This window comes from Chamaea fasciata, unplaced genomic scaffold (genome assembly GCF_029207755.1).
Source record: "Chamaea fasciata isolate MVZ Bird 193981 ecotype frontalis unplaced genomic scaffold, bChaFas1.0.hap1 SCAF_15, whole genome shotgun sequence".
Classification (NCBI taxonomy): Eukaryota; Metazoa; Chordata; class Aves; order Passeriformes; family Sylviidae; genus Chamaea; species Chamaea fasciata.
Window position 1 is genome coordinate 9,826,293 of NW_027094100.1, and position 9,749 is coordinate 9,836,041.

General features: G+C 53.6%; 1 protein-coding gene across 1 annotated transcript; it reads right to left on the bottom strand.

Annotated features, from left to right (window-relative positions):
• Positions 1 to 3,567: 3,567 nt before the first annotated feature.
• Positions 3,568 to 6,526, bottom strand: RPS14 (ribosomal protein S14). The gene is made up of 5 exons (XM_066197241.1): positions 6,422 to 6,526; positions 5,091 to 5,241; positions 4,634 to 4,795; positions 4,319 to 4,395; positions 3,568 to 3,680 (listed from the first exon to the last, which is right to left on the bottom strand). Exons 2-5 carry the CDS (start codon positions 5,237 to 5,239, stop codon positions 3,613 to 3,615), a joined length of 456 nt encoding a protein of 151 aa, XP_066053338.1. The 5' UTR covers positions 5,240 to 5,241; positions 6,422 to 6,526; the 3' UTR covers positions 3,568 to 3,612.
• Positions 6,527 to 9,749: the final 3,223 nt, after the last annotated feature.

Here is a 9,749-nt window from a genome sequence, read left to right on the forward strand (position 1 = left end):
CACCAGCCCCCACACAGCTCCTCATTTTGGGGCCACAATCCCTGCCTCCAGGCCATGCTCCTGGTGCATTGTGTGACTAGCCTCAGCCATAAGGGGAACCAGAGAAAGTCTGATGAGGAACTTCACAAACAAAACCCCAGCGATTCCATGGAGCTGGGCTGGCTCTGCAAACCACAAACGTGGGTGATAGCCTGGGGGTGGGGAACAGCCCCCTTCCCAGGCAGCCTGAGCCCCCGAGCCCCAGCCCGAAGGAGGACTGTCAGCCCTGTCAGCCCCTGCTCCACACACAGACACTGCCAGTCAGCTCTTCAGTGCTTCGAACACAACTTTCTGCCCAGGGCTGTGACACCCAGTGTGTTCTCAGTCTGTGAAGTGATCTTCCAGGGAAGACACAGACACTTTCAGAGAGCAGCTTCCACCCTGTCTGATGCTTCTCATTCTCCCATCGCCTGAGGCTGGCAATGAATTGTCACCACCCTGTTACCCCACGGCTTTGTACTTGGTGCTGCCCATCAAAAACTTCACAAGACTTTTTTGGGGAAACAAAAGCCACCTGGAGCAGGGTATGATTTCAGGAGTGTGATAAGAACCAGGCCAGTAGAGCAATTATTTCAGGCAGTGAGGTGGAATAAGTCAGCAGGCATTCACAGGAAGCCATTCATCACCAGCTGGGCCTCGTCTCCCAGCCCCTGCACAAACGTTTGAGGAACAGACCCACATTTCCCACCCACCCTAAGGTGACACCCTCAACAGCACAGGATCAGCCCTGGGCAAACCTGAGGGAAAGGCTGAGCCACAGGCTCACCAGTGACCACTGACTGTGTCTGGGGTTGGAGAACAGCCCTGAACAGCCCCGTGGCTCCACAGGATGAGCATCCCTGCCAGGGTGACACCGGGTGGGCAAGCAAGGGTGGGCAGGCACAGCATCCCCCACCCAAGCAGCCCAGAAGCCATCACCCAGCTACAGGGGGGTGCAGGTGATTCAGCTCCTCACTGAATCACTCAAGACAAGCCAGTTGGGTCAGGCCAGGGACGGTCGAGAGCCAGGAGAACCATCCATGCCACTCTGACTGGAGGGCCTTTCCCTCCAGAAAGCCCAGGACATGAGCCAGGAAGCTGCTCTGTGCTGGGGCTTTGGTTTCTCTTCCTCATTCATCATTTCCTCTTTGGGGTTATGCATCAACACAGGAAGCTGCTTCAAAGACGTCAGGCTGGCTGAGAAATCAAAGCAATTTTTGCCTTTAATTGTGGAGCAGGCCCAGACAGCAGCCTGCCCATGGCACAGCACTGCCAGGGCAGCATGTAGCACGGGCTGGGTGTACAGTGACTCAGCTCAGCCAGCCCTGAGAGCACCTGCACGGCTCCATCTTCCAAGGATTAAGGGTTAATAGAGTAAATCCACCTTCCCATGGAGCAGACACCTTTGCCTTTCTACATTGGCTCTATAGACCAGCAGGGCTGAACCGGCCTGGGCCAGGGTGGGCAGCAGAGGGAGGGAGTGGAAACGTCTCCCCCGCACCAAGAGATGAGCAGAGTCTGCTGAGTTTTTGCCTCAGCAAAGGTCCTGTGTTGGATTTTTGCTGCAGAGCTCTCCCTAGATGTGCCCCATCAATCAGTCACTATGATGTCCTCTGGGACAAAGTAACTCACATGGGACACACAGAATCACAGAAATCACTGTGTTGGAAAAGACCTTTAAGATCATCGAGTCCAACCCATGCCCTAATACCTCAAATAACCACGGCACAGAGTGCCACATCCAGTCCTTCTTTAAACACACCCAGGGATGGTGACTCCACCACCTGCCCGAGCAGACCATTCCAGTACTTTATCACTCTTTCTGTAAAAAACTTTTTCCTAATATCCAACCTATATTTCCCTTGATGCAGCTTAAGACTGTGTCCTCTTGTTCTGTCAGTTGCTGCCTGGAGAAAGAGATCAACCCTCACCTGACCACTGCCACCTTTCAGGGAGCCTTCCTACCCTTTTTGTGAATGGACATCACATTGGCCAGCTTCCAGTCCTCTGGAACCTCACCAGTGAGCCAGGACTGTTGGTAAATGAGGGAGAGCAGCTTTGCAAGCTCATCTGGCAGCTCCCTCATCACCCTGGGATGGATCCCATCTGGGCACAGAGATTTATGAACATCCAAGTGGCTCAGCAGTTCTCTGACTGCTTCTCCCGGGATAGCAGGGGCACCATTCTGCTCCCTGACACCATTTACCAGCCCAAGAGGACAGGTGTCCTGAGGACAAGCTGTCTTCCCACAAAAGACTGAGGCAAAGGCGGCGTTAAGCACTTCAGCCTTCTCCTCATCTGCAGTTACTAAGTTCCCTCCCACATCCAATAGGGAACAAAGGTAGCTCTTACTCTTCCTTTTGCCATTAGTATATTTGTAAAAAAAAAATTTATTATCCTTTACAGAAGTTGCCAGATTAAGTTTGAACTGAGCTTCAGCCTCCCTGATTTTTTTCCTACATGCCCTAGCAATCCTCTTAAATACTTCCTGAGAGTTGACTCCCCTTCCAAAGATGATACATTCTCTTTTTATTCCTAAGTTCCTTTGAAACCTCCTTGCCCATCCAGACCGGACGTTTGCCTCGACTGATCTTTCAGCACAGAGAGACAGTCTGTTCCTGTGCCCTCAAGATCTCTGCTTTGAAGCACACCCACCTTTCCTGGACTCCTTTGTTTATAAGGGCTGCTTCCCAAGGAACCCTCTGAGTAAGTCTCCTAAATAGGCCAAAGTCTGCCCTCCAGAAGTCTAATGGAAAAGTCTTATTGGTGTTCCTCCTGATTTCACCAAGTATCAAGAACTCCATCATTTCATGATCACTCTGCCCCAAGCAGCCTCCAATCACCACACCTCCCTCCAAGCCCATCTCTGTTGGCAAACAACAGGTCTAACATAGTCCCTCCTCTGGTGGACTCAGCTGTGGCAAAAAGTTTCCTCCACACACTCTAAAAACTTCCTGGATTGTCTCTTATCTGGTCTATTAAGTTCCCAGCAGATGTCTGGTAGATTGAAGTCACCTACAAGAACCAGGGCTGGTGGTCCTGAAACACTCTGCTTGTAGAAAGATGAACTCCACACAGAGTTCAACAACACTTCAATTACAGGAAAACAGGGATCTGAACAGCAAATGATGCACGTTTAAGACAGTAAGGGAAATTTATTTTAATGTTTTCCATGGCCACATAAAAAATAACAAAACACAAAGGCTATGCCAAGGGAAATTTTGGCTTGGGAACAGATGTCCAGGCAGAAAGATGACTTTTTCCACAGAAAGTGGAAGTGATACATTAAGCAACATTTTGCAGAAAACCCATCAGCAGTTGCTAACTCCCAGTCCAGCTTTCTTTCCCAGGAGATGCAAAGGTCATGACTCATTTTGAAAGCAGCTTTTGCCATATGAAGCCCAAAACCCCTGCGGGTTTGGATCAGCCAGCCTGGTTCCCCTCCAAGCCGGAGGCCCAGCTCCAGAGCACAAGCCATCTGTGGATGGGATTAAACTGAAGCCCCTTGGCTTCTGAGCTCACCCCAGTAAGAAAACACAGAGCCACACAGAGGTTTAAGAGAGCTTTAATAACAGAAGGTGCTGCGCTGGTTAGTTACAGACGACGTCCACGGCGACCACCCTTCCTGCGAGTGCTGTCGGAGGGGATGGGGGTGACATCCTCTGCAGGGAGAAAAATCCAGAACAGTTACCTCCAGGGCTTCTCCCAGACACCACCTGGGCACAGCCATTACCCAACACCTCGGCACCTGGACACCACAGGAGCTGCACATGTGCAGAAGGAACTCTCCATGGAGTGAAGGTATTTGGGAACTTGGCACAGGCTGGGTACCCAGGGCTTTAACACCTAGCAAGCAAAAATTCCCATCTCCCACCCCACTTAAACCAAGCAGCCGCAGCATTTCAAAGGAAACACAGGCTGCTTGAAGAATTTTCAGCACAACCACCACCACTGCATCTTGTGACTTCGCCATGAAGTTCAGGACTTTCCTTACAACAGCTGGAGAACTCCATTACTACTGAATCACTGAGAACAAGAAGGTATTTTTAGGTGACTGAGCAACATGTGACATCAGAGGAGCAGCAGCATCCTGCTCCAAGCTGGGGTTTGCCCTGCACACAGAAACCTGGGTTCCGAGTACTGCTCTCACCACCTACTGGTGAATTGCCAATTTAAGGATCTGTTTACATGGAATCCTTCCATTGGTGCCATCTATGTGACCGTAAACAAAGTTAGGATCAAGCAGCACAGATACTTACAAAGCTCAGTTCCCTAAAAAATCCCTTTTTTGCCCACTCACCAATGCGGCCAATCTTCATTCCAGAGCGGGCCAGAGCTCTCAGGGCTGACTGGGCACCGGGTCCAGGAGTCTTGGTCCTGGAGGAGAGTCAGAACCAACAGCCCCTTTAATGACCCAAAAGCTGAGCACAGTTTACGAAACAGCCAGCAACATGGAAGTCACACTTTCCCTGTGCCAAACCACTCTCCTCGTGTTCCACACCCCTTCACCATCAGCCCCCACAGCCACGTCTCCATCAGTGTCCCGGCCCTCCAGGTCCACGTCAGTGTCCCGGCCCTCCAGGTCCCCGTCAGTGTCCCGGCCCTCCTGCTGTACCTGTTGCCCCCAGTTGCACGCAGCTTGATGTGCAGGGCAGTGATGCCCAGCTCCTTGCACCTCTGGGCAACGTCCTGGGCCGCCAGCATGGCTGCGTAGGGAGAGGACTCATCTCTGTCCGCCTTCACCTTCATCCCACCGGTCACACGGCAGATGGTTTCCCTACAGAAGGAAAAGGTGATGTTCAAAAGAAAGCCATTCCTTGTTCTTCCCCCAAAGCACAATCTGGGTACAACCAGACCCTATTATTTCCAGTGTTAGCAGATCAATAAGCCACACAGCCACTCTGAACACCATCTTGGGCAGAAGAGCCCATCAAGCCACCCAGTTCATGTATATGCGTGAAGCTTGGCAGAAACTCAAGGATTTTGGTGGAACCTCTTACCAAATCCAACTTCAACTTCCACACCTGAAGGAGCTGGGTACTGCAGCAAGGTGACGCCTGTCCCATACTCACTTGCCAGACAGATCGGTCACGTGGACGAAAGTGTCATTGAAGGAGGCAAAGATGTGGCAGACTCCAAACACATTCTCTCCTTCAGCAACCTGTGGTCCCAAGCTGATGACCTGCTCTTCCTTCTTCTCCTTGCCCTTACGAGGTGCCATTTCTGAACAACAACAACAACAACAACAACAAAAGAGATGTATGAGTGTTGGTAGTTTCTCAGCATTGTAAAGGATTTTATGAAATTCCTGCTATTTCAACCTTTTGCCAAGCAAGAAACATGAGTTATCACTGACAAAACACAGATAAATTTCTTGTACGCCTCAGGATTGCCAGCTTTGCTGTATCCTGGCACACAGGTCATCTACAGCTGTTTAGTAGAGCCTCTTCTGCTGCATCTCATGGCAGATGATGTCCCCAGATCCCACCACAGCACTGCACAAGGGAGCTCCTTTTCTTCATAACCAACAACGCTGAGCATTTCCCCTTGTTTATGTGGGTTTATGGAAAGAAAACACCAAACCAAACAACTACTACAGACCAAGTACTGCCAGTAAGTCCCGAGTCTGAAGACCTATTAAGTACGAGCTTGGGTTCTTCCATGTTATTGGTGTCCCAACCCCATCCTTGGGACTAACCCAACCACGTCTCCTGCCCCTGAGGCCCATGCCCAGCGATGGCACACAGCAGGGGCAGCACTCGGCTGTGCTCGGTTTGATGCCGGGGATCCTGTGCATCCGCTCCCAAGCACACAAGCACGGTTCCCTATTGCCCTCTCCCGCCAAACTCCTGCTACAGCGCCCTGCACAAGGGAGACGTCCGGCCACTGCACAGAAACAACCAACCCCAACACAACCCACGTTCACCCTCGGTGTGCCCGCTCCACCAACAGCCCTGAGCACTGTTACACCAATTTACATCAGTGTCTGCGCGGCCACTCCGACAGCGCCACATCCCCTTCTCGCCCCATCCATGGCTGACGGGCTCCGCGGACAGCGCCGTCCCCAGCCCGGCGACGCCGACGCGGCGGACGCAGCACACGCTGTACCGCCGCCATCGAGCTCCGAGCGACGAACGCGCCGCGTTTCACCGCGGCCCCGACCGCCGAGGGTCCGGGGAAGGGTCGGCCCGGGGCCCAGCACCCCCAGCCGGGCGCTCCGCTACTCCAGCCCGCGGCTCTCCCGCGGCCCACGGCGCCGCTCCGCCGAGCGCGCCTCCCCCGCGCCGAGCGCGCTGCCCCGCGCAGCCCCGGTCCCGCTAGGGCGGGCGGCGGGCGCGGAGGCCGCGGCGCGGCGCAGGCGGGCGGATGGCGGCGGATGCGGAGCGGCGCGGCCCGGACTCACCTGCCCGTCTGCTCCGGAGCTACCGCGGAAAGGAAGCGGCGGGGTCAGGGGGCGTGGGTCACCGCCTGACCCGGAAGGGATGGCGGGTGGCGGCGTGTCCGCTGCCGCAGGCGCAGGGCTGTGTCCCGATTCCAATCCCAGTTCCTCCGAGCCGGGCCAAACCGTGACCGTCTCTCCCGAGGCCAAAGCGGGCCGAGCTCCCCAGGATGACGCGGCCGCCTCTCCACTCACACTATTCTCCCGCCGGCCCGACCTCCCCAAGATGGCGGTGGCCTGCGCCCTCGGCTCCCTCCCCAAGATGGCGGCGGGCGTGGGTGGGTGTTTGCGCTCCGGGCAGAGCCGGCCTGGGAGAGCTTTAGAAACGAACCGGTTTAAAAAACAACTGGAGGGAAATGGGTGTAATTCCAGCAAGCATCCTGCTTCCCCCCGGCTCCGCCGCTGCAGTCGGCTGTGCCCCGGCTCAGCTAGAGGCAGGTTGGGGCGCAGGCCTTTCCCCCTGGCTGGGCTGGGCTGGGCGCGGTGAGCGGTCCCGGGGCTGCTTGTCCCTGCCCCGAGCTCAGGCGGGAGCCCTGACTGCGAGGAGGTGTTTGAGAATTCACCCACAAGGGAATGTATGTGGCGGTTTAATAATATGTGTAGGTGGCCTGTTTTCTTCAAGGAGCTGATGGGAGAGGTTTCGATCCCAGTGATTCTCTCAGGAGCTCTTTGCAGCCGTTGGGAGAAGCAGACACTGCAGCTGTAAACCGTGAGCGATGGCGCAGGAACACCTCCCTGATCAGGTGGTTTGTTCCACCTCGACAAAGAGAGTGTCAATTTGTATATTTTTACATAAAGGTGGTCCACCAAAGGCAATATTTTCTGTTTCCGAGCGATTTAGAAAGTGCTCAGGAGAGTAAGGATGGGGAACACCAAAACCCTTCAGAACGGAGGCACAATGAAATTGAGTTTATATTGCTGATGAGATGCTTCCTGTGCATGATCTTGCCCTGCTTCCAGCTGCTTCACCTGGTGCTGAGCTGCCTCTGGGAAACAGAGCTCTGAGCCACATGTGGCTGGGGTGTGAGTGACAGAGCAGGAGCACCCGTGTGTCTCCACATGGGAATGCCTGACAGACCTTCAGATCTGCGCCCAGAGCTGTGCTCAGAGCTGGCCTGACGGAGGAGAAGCAGCTGAACAAGGGAGGCTCCTTACAAATAACCGTACTGCTAGTGAGGCGGCGCAGTCCAAAGGCCTGAAAACATCTGCAGGGAGGGTTCAGCACCTCTGCTTGACTGATAGTATTTAGTGCTGGCTCGTCGGAAACCTCTGCCTTCCTTCTCAAGTTCATCACCTCTGCAGCTCTGGGGTGCTACGTGTTTTTAGGGTAGCATCCACTTGCCCATATTGCCCATCCGGATTTCCTTTCCATACGTTTTCCTTTCTCTGGCCAAGTGTTCCAGGATGCAAACCTCTGGGCTGCCACCAGGGAAAAGAAGTTCGGTCTTTAAGGCTCTCTGTCCCCCTGCACCGCCCCCACGCGTGCTGGGATTTTTCCCTGGGAAAGCTCTGCTCAGGGATGCTACTGTAACCCCCGTCTTGACCCTGTGGAACACCTTTAGTTGCTCCTGTGTCTGACTCACTTTTGCCACTGCATCAGGGATCTTCCTGTTTGAATATTGAAGAAGAGGCTTTTAAAATACACATTGGCCGAGCTGCTGTAATTCCAGCCAGGAGCTCCAGTGACAGCGGCTGTGGCCTGATTTGGAGGAAAGTGGAAGGAAAGAGTCAGCAGCAGGGAGTGCTGCAGAGCTCAGCCTGTGTCAGGACAGGTGTGCTGTGGGTGCCCTGTCTGAGGAGGGGCCTGGGGATGGTGAGGGGTGCACAGGCAGCCAGGCAGGGTGGGTTTGTCCCCACGGAGCCATGTGTGCAGCGCTGCCTGTGACAACCCTCCAAGAGGACTGTATGAGCCTTTGGATATCCCCTGGAACAGCTGCAAGCCAGAGGCAAGGAAACGGACGGGCTTCCACTTATGGGCAACAGGCTGAAATAACCATATGAGCTGCTACAAGAATTAACCCACTGGTTCAAAATCCTGTGCTGCCCTCAGCCCCAAAGTTGCTGGGAGACAGACTGCTCCCAGTCCCGCCAGCATCTGAGCAGGATGGAGCTTTCTGCACTCCCTGGGGCACATTATTCCCTTTCACTAGTTCTGGTGTGTCTGCAAGGGAGCTTCCTGCCCTGCAAAATGTTCCTGGGGCTTGAATGCCAGCTCCAGCTAAGCTGTCCTACTGCTGAGGACAGCACTGAGAGCCTTCGCTGGCTGGGATGAGAAGGGAGGCACCAAGCAGGGGCTGCAAGGATTGCATCCTCCAGCCTGCCTGGGAAGGATACTCAGGCCACTGTGGGGTCAGTGCCAGAGATGATGTGTACTTGCTTTGAGAAATCCCCCAGATTTAGTTCCTTAATGGGTAATTAACATTCCAGCTGCTCTTTGGTAATAGCCTCTCCAGCCCATGGGAAACCCACAGACATGGTGACGCTGCAGGCGGATTTCATAACTCAGCCGGTGACTAAACAAAAAGGCCAGGCAAATGGGAATACTGCTCCTAACATCTCCTGCCGGGCTTTGGCCTTGGAGTAAACTGGTTCAGGCTGAGAGGGGTCAGTGGGAAGTGACTGGCCTGACCTGCAAAGGCCCCAGCTCCAGGCTTTCCACAAGAAGGAATTTTTGGTGCTCAAATATCACTCTTTTCATGGCTGTGGCTTGCTCCCATGAGCCATGGACCAGTGGCCTTACTGGTGGCCTTGAAAAGGAGACTGGAACTGGAAGAGGCCAAAATTCCTCCTGCAGCAGGCTGAACCCCAGCTCTCTGCCTGATACAGAGCAGGGCCTGCAGCTGGGGCTCTCTAACGGACCCCTCAGGATGGCATCTCTCCTCTAACAACCACAGCAAAGAGACATTCAGGGTCCCAAATGCACCAGTCACAGGTAAAACCAAACAAACAAACAAACAAAACCCAAAACAAACAAACAAAACCCCAAAAAAACCCCCAAAACCAAACTTTTCCATTGGTTTTTAAGGACATTTTTAATTTCAAGAAGGGCAGTTGGTGCATGCACACATGTACAATGATGTGTCAGAAACAGGCATAAGAAGATTAAAACAGAAATCTCCAATGCTGAAGTTAAAGCACTTAAGGAATTGGCAGAGACTTCAAGAGTGAGTTTCTGGTCCTAATGAAGTTGGTGGAAGTGCTGCCATGGACTTCAAGGGGACCATAATGTGGCTGTAACTCAGTAGGGAGCTGGAAGTGTTGATTAATAAATTGGAAACAATGCAGAGGAAAG